Source organism: Saccoglossus kowalevskii, chromosome 6 (genome assembly GCF_978046115.1).
Source record: "Saccoglossus kowalevskii chromosome 6, keSacKowa6.1, whole genome shotgun sequence".
Classification (NCBI taxonomy): Eukaryota; Metazoa; Hemichordata; class Enteropneusta; family Harrimaniidae; genus Saccoglossus; species Saccoglossus kowalevskii.
Genome location: NC_140646.1, coordinates 32401704 through 32418458, shown reverse-complemented (window position 1 = coordinate 32418458; position 16755 = coordinate 32401704). Strand labels below are relative to the sequence as shown.

The window sequence follows — 16755 nt, the reverse complement described above, 5'->3', positions numbered from 1 at the left end:
GTCTCTGACAAATGTTATATCACTATATGTAGAATTAGAACTCTTTTATTGAGTACCATCTTCATACCATTATTTCTTTTTCAGATTCAAAGGTTCGGGGGAAAAAGGTGACACAGCATTGCAATTTCAGAAGAAGTTAAGGTGTTTATATTGGTGGCGCTGTTGTGCAGAGAAGGGAGAAGCTTGAGACAAAATATATTGACAGATGTCCTTTGTTGCATGTTTATGATCGTTCTGTTTGATTAGCACATTCGAAAGAAGTAATGGCGAAAATGGAAGCTGCGTTGTATGCTTGCGCCATGATGTGTAGGTATCATACATTTCATAGATCGATACTAACGCTTACCATACTGACTATCGTTTCTAAGAAGCATCATCATCTTTCACGTTCATTAATTCTGTCCATCCTTTAACCTGGCGATAAATACCTTTTTCAGGTGTTTTTATTTTAAAGTGCGTTCAATGTCACGTGATCGAGCTGGACGACAGGCAAGAAACATTTATTTACATTTTTAAATAATACGATTAATTTTGATGACATAGAACGAAATATGATTAACTGTCTATATTATTATGTTGTTTCAAAAGGTTAGGTTTATTAATTAATTATAAAAAATAAACTGAATTATTATTGTAATGTGTTTTGGGAGCGGCTAATTATTTTGTTATTTTTTACAAATATTTCTCTTATTCTGTTTGAAACATAATATTATTTGATGAGGAGGAAAGTTAATTTTTTTTTTATAATTTTATTTTAATGGTTTTAATTCACATGAAATTATCTAAAGGTTTCTTGGGCCTAGGGCTGCATTTTAGTTGCTATAGAAACATAAATATGGAGTCTTTCATCTGTTAATAGCTTATGCTCATCTTCCTTTATATACATTTTATTAATATATTAAAATAAGACAATTTTTTGGCAGGTTTTTGAAAGATAGGTATGAAGCGAACTGGCTAGTGGAGGTAAGTTTTGTTTCATCCTTCACTTTTTTTTAAATTTATCATATCTTGTACCATAATTGCAAAATGCAATCTACCCTAACCTACACGTTAAGCTTCGAACACATACAAAGCAGTATTTTCACTGTGGCACTTTAACCTTTAAACGTCATATTTCTTGCCACAATTGTTTGTATATAAAGGAGGAGAATAGTATTTTTGCTTGAAAATTGTTGACTGCTGTAACCAGAACAATAATGCTCAAAAGCATTTGGCTTGAAAAACACTTTTTTGTGTTCGTTTTGGGGTCACATGACTCTAAAAATAAACAGATGCAGCAAAAATGCTATTAGCATATAGACTTATTCTTGTTGTCAAAAAATACACCATAGTAAAGAACACATCATGAAAGTATAAATGAGTATTTTGTTTTTGAGATTTTTAGTTCATGTTTATAAATATTTTTAAATTTTAATGGCAGTTGAATCAAACCAAGCCATCAATGAGCAATTCCAAAGCGTTTCAATCGGCCAATAGATAATCCTCGTTTCAGTTTGAATTTTATAAATATTTATATAAAGATGAAGGGAATGCCTTTGTTGCAGGCAAGAGTATACTTATTTCAGTTTATTTATGAATGCCGGTAACTGTAAATATTCATAGATATAGATTCAAATTAAAATGAGGTTCTGATTTGCTATTGAGTTGTTCATTTGTACTCCTATCTCTGCACAAAATCATTTCAAAATTATAATTTACAGTTACTGGGATTGGTCAAGTGTTTTTTTTTACTGTCATTTTGAGTTCCTGAATGTTATTTAAATATTCACAATTTAACTGTAAACCACATTCATGTGTAATCTGAAAAGTACATGTCATTTTACAGAAAATAAAAAATGTATGAACAAAAATGATGCTCAGTTTGTGAAAATTAACAAAAGATGTTAAAAAGTTTTTAGTGCAACATTTACTCAAATTTACATGTCAGATCTTGATAAACAATGTTTAAGCAAATCCAGAAAAATTGATGCAGGTTTAAGATTGCAATATTTGGTTTTTGTCATTCAAAGGTTAAAGGTTAAACAAGATTTATTACCAATAATATCAAGGGTAAGGCTGTAAGAGTTTAGGAAAGTTTGTTTTTAATTTATATAAAACGAAATCTTTCAATTGAAAGTGTAGCCTCAGAAAATTTAATTTCCATTTCCATTATCTATATAAAACTGTTTTTTTTTTTTTGTTTTTTTTTTTTGCATAGACATCAACTTCGATCAGATCGGTTTTTATTTCATTATTTTCAAACTTGAAAATCTTATCAATCACTTTAAGTTCAATTAAGGAGGGACTAGTAAGAAATTTATGAAAAGGTGGTAAAACTGAAACATTTGTTAGACATATAAATAAGTGCACAGAATGAAGACATTTGCTGATCATAAGAACCAGATGTCAGTAAATACTCCACAATCTGTTACTTCCATACTAGTAAGGCAGTGACCAAATACATTTATTATTTTCATTATGTATCATAATTCATTCTTCTCGCCAAAAATTGACAAGTATTTTTTCCTTCCATAGTTATGGCCTATTGGTATACTATTTAGGAACTTTTTTGCTATTCAACATTGAATTATTCTATAAAGGGCCTTGAGATTAATATAGTATATGTAGTATTAAAAGTAAAAAGTGTTATTATACAAGTATCAATACATACTTCAACATTGATTTAATTTATATCGTCAAGAGTCAGGTAACCACCAATGTAATAACAATAAGCTGCAGTCTAGTTTATATTCATCCTGAATTTTTAATCATTATTTAATTTATCAATTGGAAAGGTTGTAATAGTTATGTTGTTTTCTCTAATTGTGTTTTCTCCACAAACCTGATAATGAACATTATCTTTAGTTCTATGCTCCATGGTGTGGCTATTGTAAAAGATTGGCTCCAGTATGGTCTGAAGTTGGTAGCTCTCTTTCCCACTCAGGAGCCAATATTAGAGTTGCTAAAATAGATTGCACCAGATACTCAAGTAAGTCATCCTGGTCTTCACAAATTCTACCAATCTCATTAAAATCTGATGTGTATCTTATGGCTTGAATTTTTAATTTTATACATAAATGCATGTGGGCTTTCATAATTACCAAAAATAAAAGGTGGGCTTACATTTGTATACCCAGGGCGGGGCTTATAACCGGAGAAGTACCGCATGTGTGTTGAATGAAAGCAATTATTTTTCACCGGTATATTTAATTTTGCTGTCATACTTCACCCCTGGGTTGTAATTCATAGATCTTTCAGTAAAATTAATAGTCATATTATAAATTGATATCATCTTTAGATAGATTTCAGTTAAACTATAGGCAAACTTAATCGCAGTGAATAATTAATGTACAAGTCTTGTATGATGTATCACTCCATTTTATTAATAGTACAAAACCATATCATGCATAACATTTTTAATTTTTATAGGTGTTGCTGATGAGTTTGGTGTCAGAGGATTTCCAACAATAAAATTGTAAGTTGTAAAATTGTATGGTGTACAAATATCTCTGCTAAAAAAAAAAATTGATATTTAGATAAATATAAACTGTCTCATTATATACATAGTGTGATGCCTGTATTATGTGAAAAGTAAAAAGCGCCCTCATCGGTTATTTGCTTTTTTTACTAGATTAAAAATAACCTTCTGCACTGAAACTCATGAAATATGAGAAAAAAACAAATTCATACATACATGCATATTCATATGTATATTGAGGAGGTTTGAAATTGGCAGCTGTTCGGTTGTCCTGAGCAACCATTTTTGCCATGGGGCAACCATTTTTTTTTATTTCCTTTTTTTTTTTAGAATTCACTATCTGTCTATGCAATATATTTATAGTCAAGTGCAGTATTATCATTGTGCTGAAACAAAGTCAAGTAATTTGTTATATTTGTTTAGATTAAAAATTAATAAACAATTTATTGACCAACTATAATTTCAGTTTTTCAGAGTGGTATTTTTTTTAGTCCCCGTTCGGACACAGTCCGAAAACGGGGACTTATGTTTTGCCCTGTGTGCGTCCGTCCGTCCGTCCGTGCGTGCGTGCGTCCGTCCGTCCGTGATCACCTGTATCTCGAACATGCATGGACCGATTAAGTTCAAACTTCACTCATACATCACACATTATATGGGACATATGCACATGCATTTTTTTCATGATCCGATTAACGATAGCCGAATAGCGGCCATTTTAAGGCCGAAAATGCATCAAAATCGCACATTTTCACCATTCCGGACCCGGATCTCAGTTATGCATGGACGGATTTTGTTCAAATTTGGTACATACATTAAACATAATAGGACCTTGATGCACGTCATTTTTTTTTTTGGATCGGGTTCGAAATGGCCGACTGGCGGCCATTTTGTTTTAAAGAATTCAGTTCTGGATCCGTATCTGAGACATGCTTGGATTGATCGAGTTCAAACTTCACACACACAAGGTACATCATGTCACAAATATGTATGTGCATTTGTTTCATGATCTCATTAACGATAGCCAAATGGCGGCCGCTTTAAGGCCGAAAATGCATTGAAATCGCACATTTTCACCATTCCGGACCCGGATCTCAGTTATGCATGGACGGATTTCATTCAAATTTGGTACATACATTAAACATAATAGGACCTTGATGCACGTCATTTTTTTTTTCGGATCAATTTCGAAATAGCCGACTGGCGGCCATTTTGTTTTAAAGAATTCAGTTCTGGATCCGTATCCGAGACATGTCTGGATTGATCAAGTTCAAACTTCACACACACAAGGTACATCATGTCACAAATATGTATGTGCATTTGTTTCATGATCTCATTAACGATAGCCAAATGGGGGCCGCTTTAAGGCCGAAAATGCATTGAAATCGCACATTTTCACCATTCCGGACCCGTATCTCAGTTATGCATGGATGGATTTTGTTCAAATTTGGTACATACATTAAACATAATAGGACCTTGATGCACGTCATTTTTTTTTTCGGATCAATTTCGAAATAGCCGACTGGCGGCCATTTTGTTTTAAAGAATTCAGTTCTGGATCCGTATCCGAGACATGTCTGGATTGATCAAGTTCAAACTTCACACACACAAGGTACATCATGTCACAAATATGTATGTGCATTTGTTTCATGATCTCATTAACGATAGCCAAATGGGGGCCGCTTTAAGGCCGAAAATGCATTGAAATCGCACATTTTCACCATTCCGGACCCGTATCTCAGTTATGCATGGATGGATTTTGTTCAAATTTGGTACATACATTAAACATAATAGGACCTTGATGCACGTCTTTTTTTTTCGGATCAAGTTCGAAATGGCCGACTGACGACCATTTTGTTAAAGAATTCAGTTCTGGATCCGTATCCAAGACATGTCTGGATTGATCAAGTTCAAACTTCACACACACATGGTACATCATGTCACAAATAGATATGTGCATTTGTTTCATGATCTGCATAACAATAGTGGAATGATGGCCATTTTAAGGCCGAAAATGCATCAAAATCACGTATTTTCACAATTCCAGAACCGGATCTCAGTCATGCATGGATGGATTTTGTTCAGATTTAGCACAATGTGTTGTACATATGCAGGTGCATTTCGGTCATGATCTGCTTTGAATGTATATGTCACTCAAATATGAACGAAACGGGGACGTGTCATTGACAATGAATTGTTTAAATTTTGACTCCTATATTGTACAACCAAAAAATGTTGATTTACATAAAGAAAAACAATGGTTGATAAACAATCAACTGGTTTTAACATTGATGTCCTCTTCTGTACAAGATATTCATATTAAAATTTAAAATGTCTTACAGCAAATAGTGTACTTGCATTACATTTCACTATTCTGAAATCACTGTGGATCATGCGTCTGAATTTCATATCAATGTTTTTTTTTTATTAAGGCTGTATACATTGCATGACACTCTTCTCTAATTTGACGTTTTGCGACAACTGTGAAACTGAGCAGTTTAGGTAGTTTGAATGTAAAATACAATATGTATATAGTTCTATGATAATCAACTCAAGTTTGTAAAAGTAATCATAAATTTCCATGTACGATATGGAAAGTACCAGAATGCATCTTGGTATTGCAGTTGCATATTTACATAACTTGTTAACCTGGAATTATGTTTTTTGGATTGCAGTATACGTGGTGATACAGTCTATACACATCAAGGTGGAAGAACTAAAGAAGATATTATACAATTTGCACAGAAAGCAAAAGGGTGAGAATATAATTGAAATTATGCTCATATCTACAAAACTGTGACAAAACTTGTGCATATAATGTAATTTCAGGCTTAAAAGTATTGATTTACGTTTTTGAAATTACATTATATGCACAAAGTTTGTCACTGAGATAATCTCTGGCAGAATGATTACAACTCAAGAAGTGGTATGTGCCAACTGCACAATTGTCCATATTATCACATTTATAATGTGTGTATCTTTATAGTGTGGCATAAGACAAAGGAGATCCAGAATTCGTATTACCACACAGCATGATAGCTCATTTAAAACACAAACTATTTCCATTGTACGGGCTACCAGAATCCTGTTCAGAGCTTTTGGGTTTCATAATGTCTGCTAACTATAGGGTATTAAACATAATGGTTCATATTGCCGAGCTATAATGGATTTATTTTCATTAGTATATTAAATTGAATTCAAAATACATGTAGATTGAGAATTAAATTGAGAATTTCTCATGAATGAGAAATATGTGTTGTGATGTATTGACTCAAGAACACACAAAACATCAAAAAAAACAAAGAATTGTTCTCAAATTTTGATCCTCATCAGTAGCCATTGTCAAATTTATATATGCTTTGAGTTCAAAATGAAATATAAAAAAAAAAAAAAAAAATGTGCAAATCGTTGTAACAAAAATTTTTACAGAAAAAATGATGGTAAATAATGTTTCAAAATTGTTTGTGTTCTCAGGCCGGCAGTACATCAGTTGACAAGTCGTGGACAGTTCTATAATATCAAAAGTCAGCATGATATATTTTTTCTATATTCTGGATCTGATCCAGACTGCCCAGTGTTGGTAAGTGCTACTCTTTGTACATTTCCAGATTACAACAACCATTGTAATATCTAACATACATGGTACTTAATGGTTTTCTCGTAAGCAGAGTTGATTTCATACTTCGAACTTGAACTCTAGAGTATTGCATTTTGCATTTTTACGAAACATATGAATAATCTCAGTAGTGCAAATCTTTACTTGCATATTATATGTATATTAATAATAATATTTTGATCCATTTCATTGATTGGAAGTTTGTAACCTGCAATTGCCATTATCTAATTTTTCGTCCAAAGGCAAAATTCAAGAGAATAGCAGAGGACAAATTGATTCACAACTATTTCTGTTCTGCGAAACCTGAGATACTTCCCGAAGACTTGAAAATTATGGAAGATCCAGTAGTAATGGTGTTTAAAGACAAAACACACTACAAATTTGAAGGCAAGTGAAATTACAGTTTGATCATTGTTTCATCACTGTTATCCAAGTATGTTGGAAGGGGAGCTATACAAAGCGTCATTATCCAAGTCCGTTCATTTTTGTCTGTAATAATAAATAAATAAATACAAGTTAATATAGCGCCTAGTATCCATCGCAGTGATGCTCAATGACACTTAGTTTCACAGATAGGTAAGATTTGAGTTTGGTTTTGAAGATGTTAACATTTGGTGCAGAACAGATGTTATTTGGTAGTTGATTCCATAAAGATGGTGAGGAATGGGCGAATGAGTTGAGATGAGTTCTAGCAAGTGTATGTTTCTTACTTGAGCGAAGGGTTCTCTGGTTTTGATTTTTGTATATAAGCTCTGATATGTAATGAAATGGAACTGAAGGTACTGGGTGTATACATTTTGATGTGGTGTGATTGACGTTGAGTTTATTTCCATCCTGACAGCTCCTGATGGGTTGCCAACATCTTCTGCATTATCTGAATGGATCAGCAGTGAATCATTGCAGGCGTATGTAAAACTTACTAGCGATAATCTACATACCATTGCGGCTTCAGGTATAGATCACTTTACTCTGCTCTGTTAGCATTTTGTATGTGATACCTACATCACCACACCGTGGACCATAGTGGCACTTATATATAGGGATATTCAGAATGCCTGGCCTCAATTTGTAACGAATTGAATACTACGAGAATGCCGGTGATATTATATTATTGTTGTATTTGACCTATATTTAAAAGTATAGTAATTTATTGTACATAGTGTTCATATATTGTACAATCTAGTGATACCTTGTGTGCACAGAACAAATATATTTATAATTTGATAGTGATTTAATCTTCGGTTTGTCAATCCTTGTCATTTTCATTTGGGAGGTAACACACGTTGCTTCCAAACATCGGGTCGTGACACTTATACAGTGAAAATTCCACAGAAAAATAGACCACTCTTTTTGAATATGGATAATGAAACAAATACGTGTATTTGTGACACACTCTACCCATAATGCTCATCTCATTTAATTGTGAAGTGTGCATGTGATTGGATTCTACATGGATACCCATAATGCTTAGTTGTATTTTGTTTTTTGTTTTTACTGGTTTGATGCAGTTTTGTATAAGTTTTCACCAATTAAACTTGTGTTGTATAAAGAAAAATAAAACTTGTGGTATGTCATTTCTCCAAGCATAGCGTTGTGGTATACTTGACTGGGCTTTCGTTTAAATTATCTCTGTTAGAATTAGTTTGGATGCACAAACCCATAAAAATAATTATTGAGACTATCATTGAGACACTTTTGAATTCATTCTTCACCTTTTAAAATTGAGTGCCAAATTTTTTTCCCACTCAAATTTGTTAAAGATTTATTGGGGGCTTGGAGAACTTTATTAACTTAGGATGAATTTTATTTTATGTTTCAGGTAAATTTTTGGTTATTGCTGTGATAGATGAAAAGGAAAGAAGAGTTTCAGCTAAACAAGACAGAGTTAAAGTAATGTTAGAAAGACTAGCATTAAATCATAGAGACACGTATCACAAGTAAGCTTTACACTATAACAACAGCTAACTCTGTCACAAACTAGACCAGTGTCAAATGGTTATGTTTGTTTGTTATAGATATGGAGATATGTTTCCTCCTGGGCATTCATCATCTGAAAAACATCTTTGGGGGCGGAGGGTTGGCAAAATATTGTAAATATAAAATTAGTAAAGAATAATTAAAATCAATAACCAAATTAGTTAGTTCCCTTCCCGCTTCTACATTATACCATCTTCTAGTAAAAAAAATTATTGTATATTATGCAGCCAGTCCGGGCAGGATTTCGATTTTTTCTTTGACTCAATAGTAAATGTATGTTGTTATTTAGAAGTATCCAATATAATGGCCATTATGGTGAAACTCAATTGAGATCACATTTTAAACATCATATCTTTGTCAATTACTCTCTCTATAAAATTTGACAATCTTGCTCAGGTCGCTATCGTGCAATTTCCAAAGTTGGCGATATGTAAGTCTGTTAATCAAAGTGTGTGAAATACACCTCCATGAAATTATTGCTTTTATTTTACAGAAACTTTCAATTTTGTTGGATGGATGGTGCTGAGACGATCTCTAATATCATAATGAGGTATTTGTCTTACCTTCCTCTGCTTTCTCAAAAAATACAAAAATTGTGTATTAACGTATTTATTCTATTAAAAGTGCATCTCCAATAGAATCTCCATATCAACAAAAAATTATGCCTATATACTGGGTCATTCAAATATTATTCATTTTCACCATGGAAAAATCTCTGTTATTTTTATATTAAAGTGTGTGCACTACTAATAGAGCAAATATGGTACATGTATTATTGATGAATGATACTCGTCATGACATGAAATTCACACATGTGTATGATTGCTAGACGTGCCTGGCAAACCAGTCAGCAACTTTGCTGGCAATTCTATTACATCAGTGTACAAAAAAATGTTGCGATCGCAATACAAGTAATATATAATGTAGGAGTATGCTTTTCTAAAATTATTCAAAATTAAGTTTGGTTATAAAAGGATAAGCAGCTCTGATTCACTGTTTCACCCAAAGAATGGCAGTTATGTGTACCAATATTTGTCCTAGGGGTAACATGTTCCATGATTTGACACCTGACTGAACTAAAATTTATAAGAAAACGCTTAGTGATCTTTTCTTTTTCATATTGCCTGCCAAGCTTCACAGAAGAGATGTTAAAGACGGTTTTGCATTATACATAGGCTGAACTTTAATTTTGCACTTGTCAATATTATGAAAAAGTATGAAATAAAATACACAGCACTACATACAAACATTAAAGACAACACACTGTGCAAACATTTTAGTGAAATATACATTTTAGTTAAAAACAACAATGTAGCAAAATCTGCCAGGTCACATGTCATGACAGTGGAAGCTCACACACTGACAATTGTCTAGCACACTAATAGTTCAAGTGAAGCATTATACACATTGTGAAAGCTGCTCATTATTTTGCACTATTAAAATTTCAATTACGGAGGGGGGGGGGTCAAGATTTCAACAACAAAATTATATGCTCTGATAAGTCTTGGAAATTCTGAAAGCAATTTTCTGGATATTAGCAACTTCGGACTACCCCATTCGGTCAGTTGGTAAAAACTTGATATCTTTATTTGCCCATCCACAGGGACAGGCAATTTGTACATTTACTTGTCTCAGCTAAAACCTGCCTGTCTGGGACAGGTGGACATGCCTTTTTTTATAAATTTATAAAACCATACAAATGTAGTTAAAGTGAAAACATGAATATTTACTTAAATAGCAGCCAGTTTTTAGCTGCTAAAATCCGTTGCACATTAAAGACATGCTTATAAATACTAAACATTGTCAAAACCAAATCATGTGTCAGGTTTGGTAATCATAGTTCAAGGCTTGTTGTGATTATGACTTATTACCATAGTTACGACCATGAGTCAGGGTTATCACTTACAAGTCATCCTTGCATTTGAATGAGCTAAGGTGTAGACCCAATAAAGAACAGTAGAGTTCATTCATGCACAATTCTAATGACAGTCAAAGTCAACTTTCAGCACCTTTCACAAAATATAATTAGAACTATAGCCAATTAGATTAGTCGATTTGATCGAAAATTAACGCAGAATTACAAGGATAATGCTTTCAATTGTGAAAGGTTTAGCACCAACTTTTTGATGGTTTTAGCGTCTAAACATGAATAATAACAACTGTTTTCTTTTTATTTCAGTTCTGTATCTACCCCCGATGTGATTGTAATAAATCCATACACATATCATTATTACCGAAATGAGATACCAGTATCTGAAATTACATTAAATACAATGTCAACCTTCTTAGAGCAAGTGAAAAATGGCACTGCTGTGGTGAGCACTGAACATTTCCTTTTTTTTTTTTTAAAGTGGCAGGTGTGGACAATAGGTGATTTTCCGTTCAACTATGGGATCTTGTGAGATGTATGAAAGACGCATGTCGAACGTCTGCCGCAAAAATCGAACGATTTGATTTTGAACTTGAATTTCTTTCGGCCGATCTTCGACAGAGGAATATTGCTTTCAAATACCCTCACTTACTTAATTGTCTATCATTAAATGTGTACAGCACATTATTAAGCATGGAAATGCCCACCAAAATATTTATCGCGTTTGTCGATCCCATGCGATGTTTGACGCCACTACGACGCTATGACCTTTGTTTGCCTTGTTTTTACAAACTATAGCCTGTAGGCAATTATGTCTATTTGGTCAAAAAAATAAGCTAAGAAAGTGTTATGTAATTAATGATGATGTATGTAATAGACTTATTAAATATAATGATATAACACATTACACATTTACGTCTGCATTCAATTTGTTAGGCTTATGGTGGCAATGGTATTATACGTAGGATATATCGTATGTTTTATGAATTTATAAGTTCAGCTGTGGTAAGTACATTTATTTACTTGGTTTTCTAATGGAAAGCAGACAGAGTATACCTTGTACCAAGTACACATGGTAGTGCTGCATGTGGCTTTGCCTTTTAGGTGGGCAATTCCAGCAAACAAACCCCACCCACTACTGGTTCATATCTCATTGCTAATAATATCATTGTAGTTACAGTGCTTGCTGTTTCTACCTCATAGCTAACTGATTTCTTTGTAGTTGTAGTCATGCTGTTTCTACTTGTAGAGCTACCTCTACCAATTATTCCTTGTTCTTGTAGAGCTACACTCACACTGTTTTTCTACCTGTAGTTGCAGTCATGCTATTTCTACCTGTAGTTGCAGTCATGCTGTTTCTACCTGTAGTTGCAGTCATGCTATTTCTACCTGTAGTTGCAGTCATGCTGTTTCTACCTGTAGTTGCAGTCAAGCTGTTTCTACCTGTAGTTGCAGTCATGCTGTTTCTACCTGTAGTTGCAGTCAAGCTGTTTCTACCTGTAGTTGCAGTCAAGCTGTTTCTACCTGTAGTTTCAGTCATGCTGTTTCTACCTGTAGTTGCAGTCATGCTATTTCTACCTGTAGTTGCAGTCATGCTGTTTCTACCTGTAGTTTCAGTCATGCTGTTTCTACCTGTAGTTGCAGTCATGCTGTTTCTACCTGTAGTTGCAGTCATGCTGTTTCTACTGTGATTGCAGTCATGCTGTTTCTACCTGTAGTTGCAGTCATGCTGTTTCTACTGTGATTGCAGTCATGCTGTTTCTACCTGTAGTTGCAGTCATGCTGTTTCTACCTGTAGTTGCAGTCATGCCGTTTATACCTGTAGTTGCAGTCATGCTGTTTCTACCTGTAGTTGCAGTCATGCCGTTTATACCTGTAGTTGCAGTCATGCTGTTTCTACCTGTAGTTTCAGTCATGCTGTTTCTACCTGTAGTTGCAGTCAAGCTGTTTCTACCTGTAGTTTCAGTCATGCTGTTTCTACCTGTAGTTTCAGTCATGCTGTTTCTACCTGTAGTTGCAGTCATGCTATTTCTACCTGTAGTTGCAGTCATGCTGTTTATACCTGTAGTTTCAGTCATGCTGTTTCTACCTGTAGTTTCAGTCATGCTATTTCTACCTGTAGTTGCAGTCATGCTGTTTCTACCTGTAGTTGTAGTCATGCTGTTTCTACCTGTAGTTTCAGTCATGCTGTTTCTACCTGTAGTTGCAGTCAAGCTGTTTCTACCTGTAGTTTCAGTCATGCTGTTTCTACCTGTAGTTGCAGTCATGCTATTTCTACCTGTAGTTGCAGTCATGCTGTTTCTACCTGTAGTTGCAGTCAAGCTGTTTCTACCTGTAGTTTCAGTCATGCTATTTCTACCTGTAGTTGCAGTCATGCTGTTTATACCTGTAGTTGCAGTCATGCTGTTTATACCTGTAGTTGCAGTCATGCTGTTTCTACCTGTGGTTGCAGTCATGCTATTTCTACCTGTAGTTGCAGTCATGCTGTTTCTACCTGTAGTTGCAGTCATGCTGTTTCTACCTGTAGTTGCAGTCATGCTGTTTCTACCTGTAGTTGCAGTCATGCTGTTTCTACCTGTAGTTGCAGTCAAGCTGTTTCTACCTGTAGTTTCAGTCATGCTGTTTCTACCTGTAGTTGCAGTCAAGCTGTTTCTACCTGTAGTTGCAGTCATGCTGTTTCTACCTGTAGTTGCAGTCATGCTGTTTCTACCTGTAGTTGCAGTCAAGCTGTTTCTACCTGTAGTTACAGTCACGTTGCTTCTATCTGCATCTACTAATTCTAACAATATCATTTGTGGGGGTTTTCACAAGCTGTAGTTTAAGTTTAATCTTCACTAATATAGAGTGTGTATTGCATATTGTTATGTAATTGCTGTTTATTCCGTATAGAGCAGCTTAGATGGGACACAATGAGCTTGCCTTATGCCAATGACAAATTTGTAAATTTCAATTGTTTGTGTTGTAAACATAAACTCATAATGAATAGAATGTTTTACTTTTTCTCACAGGGTATTTGGTTAGAGCACCCTATTATTACTACACTCATAGTCACCGTTCCTTCAATAATGATTACATTTATGTGCTACACAATCTGCACCGCGGAGACGTACGACGAAGATGCAATGGACGAAGATGAAGATGAAGAATATGATGATGATGTTCCCATAGAAACAGAAGTTGGACCAGGAGGTGATAACATCAGCGAGGGACATTTGAAGTCTGAGTGATGGGAGCTTGTTTCTGCATGTGTTGTGTTGTCATATAGTTTTTATTTGAGATAACGTGTTTACTTTCCACTGATTAGAAACTGAGAAACATGCATTATTATTAAACATGGAATCTCTGTCCTAACAAGTAAATAAATGATAATGCAAATTTTATCAGGGACTTGCACGCATTAAACACTTCAAGATTGTCACATTGCTGGAAATAAACATAATTAGCATAATTTGTTGTAAATTTGTTTACAAAATATGATCATGACCTGTAGCTAATTTGAAATTATGTCCATTTGTCGAAAATTAACGAAGAAATTGTAAAAAACACCTAAACATTAAAAAAAATGTTTTACTGACAATATGGTAGGAGCAGTTATTTATTTGGATATTTATTTCTTCCTGTGACCATGATGTGTCTAATACCGGTAATACGAAACTTGTAATTTGATGAGGTTATATACAGGTAGATGTTTTCTAACTTGTTCTCAAAAAATAAAATATGTTATGAATGAAATTGTCCTTTTTCTCAACATTTCAGTTTTGTAAATGGTTAATACTGGTAGATCAAATGTGTTTTGGGTCATACCATTTATGTAGGTGTGTTGACTGACAGATCACATTTAGACATTCTGAGTGTTGTATGGTTCAGCCAAAAATATATATGTACAATGAATGAATATGTCTCATTTTGTTTAAAACAGATATTTCTGTCCAAAAATGTAATATTTACATATTTTGTCAAAGATTTTGGATACTACTACAATTTTTAATGTTTTTAAAGAATATAAAAATTACATAAATTATGGATTTTCTAAAATTAGTTTGGATTAGTTTTGTGATTCAATGTAATGTGACAATATCATCTCTCTGATGAAAGGTAAATTCTTCTAGAGGGGGGTGTCCTTTGAATCAGGAATCCACCTTGCCCCAGTGATAGTTGTATTACTGCCCCAGTTATATTGATACTTTATATAGTACACATAGTTTTAGCATTCCCATTTTGTAGGATCTGCAGAAAATTTCTCACTGACTCCTGTAAGTACCATAAAGGTGTAGTTTGTACAGTTCATGATAAATCTTATCTTACAGAATTATGAAATTGAATTTAAGACTCTCCTGAAATAAAATTGTTTTGAGTGATTACAACAATAGCAATTTTTTTGCTACCTTTTCACCACCAGTTCCCTTTTTTTTCATCATTTGTTTGAGTAAAAACTGAAAATTAACTCAACATTCATGTGTTGGCTCCAAAATTAGGGTTCATTTCCAGAAATATTGAGAGATATTAGAAAAAAAGTCTAGAAAAATTTGGTGTAGAGAAAGTCTGGTGGTGGAATAGTTAAATACCACAATCTTTTACAGGCTAGCATCAGTGCTCCGAGATTGATTTCCCAAATCAAGTGATTTTATTTTGGTAATAATCAGTGGAAAGTGTTCTGTATATAATGGTAATACAAAGAAGGAATGCAATTTTAACTCCCTGAGTGCCGAAGTCAACTTTTCTCACCATTCATGAAATAGTCAAATATAGTCTGCTCTTTTCTACAAAAAATGTTTTTGACAATTTCAAATTTTTTGATCAAAAATTTGAAGCAATGTCACATTTTGTTTGTTCGGCCCAGAAATTAAGATTGAATTTATCGAAAATTATAAAAAAAAAATGAACAATTTGAGCAGAAAAAAAAATTGGGGTTCAAAGGGTTAAACCAATTATTCTTCTACTTGTGCACATCTACTTAAAACGTCACACTCACTGCATCACATTGCATCGCATCATGTTCGGTACGAGTCCCACATGATGTATACAATGCTTGTATTCAAATGTGTGCTGTACAACAACTGGCGTTATATAACTGTAAAAATACAGACCAATTGATTTCAAAGTTTTTGTGTGGACCAAAATAATAAAATCCATTTGTGCTTTACATTATTTGTTGTCTTTCTTTTTCTGTTCAGCGATAAACTATCCAGAATTGTTGTCTAACTGATTTCATGAAAACTAGAATGCTATCAAGTTACATTATTTGGCAATGAGCACAGAATGACCTGGACAAAATATTGAGAATACTTGGAATTCCATAAATGATTTCACGATATTTATTGAATGTTTACTCAACAAGCAGCATTGAAGTCTGTTCCCCCATTCCATTACGTTGTATTTCAGTTATAAATTAATTCTAAGCTATGATTATTCAACCATTGTTGATAAACCAGCTGATAGGATGCAAATTAGCTAATTAATATGTAGAGAATACTTACTAATGTTAGGCATTCAACAGTTATGCAACATTACAAGTCAACTTCACTTGAACCTAAGTAGCTGACTGGAGGAAACTTATTTGTAAAGAAAATGTACTATCTAATGATCACATAAAAGTTGTAACAATAAACTACACACCATAGGCTCCAGGATCTATGTATAAACATACCCCTGAAGACCAGTCTTACTATACAAATTAGTTAATTAATATGCATATGGCCCATGGTCAAATATTTTATTTTAATTATTCTATATAGAACGAATTGAATTTGGGGTTTATATGCGCTACTATTGGAGATGCGCTTCTAATAGAGTAAATATGGTATCCAATATAAGTTATTATCAGGCACTCAAATACAT

General features: G+C 33.7%; 1 protein-coding gene across 1 annotated transcript; it reads left to right on the top strand.

The window, feature by feature from the left end:
• The first annotated feature begins 141 nt into the window (after nt 1-141).
• Nucleotides 142-16060, top strand: LOC102809454 (protein disulfide-isomerase TMX3-like). The gene is made up of 14 exons (XM_006820343.3): nt 142-306; nt 438-489; nt 924-963; nt 2845-2968; nt 3409-3454; nt 6130-6210; nt 6929-7034; nt 7313-7457; nt 7912-8022; nt 8890-9007; nt 9541-9597; nt 11227-11362; nt 11854-11922; nt 13926-16060. The coding sequence occupies exons 1-14, from the start codon at nt 264-266 to the stop codon at nt 14142-14144; spliced, it is 1347 nt and encodes a 448-aa protein (XP_006820406.2). The 5' UTR covers nt 142-263; the 3' UTR covers nt 14145-16060.
• Nucleotides 16061-16755: the final 695 nt, after the last annotated feature.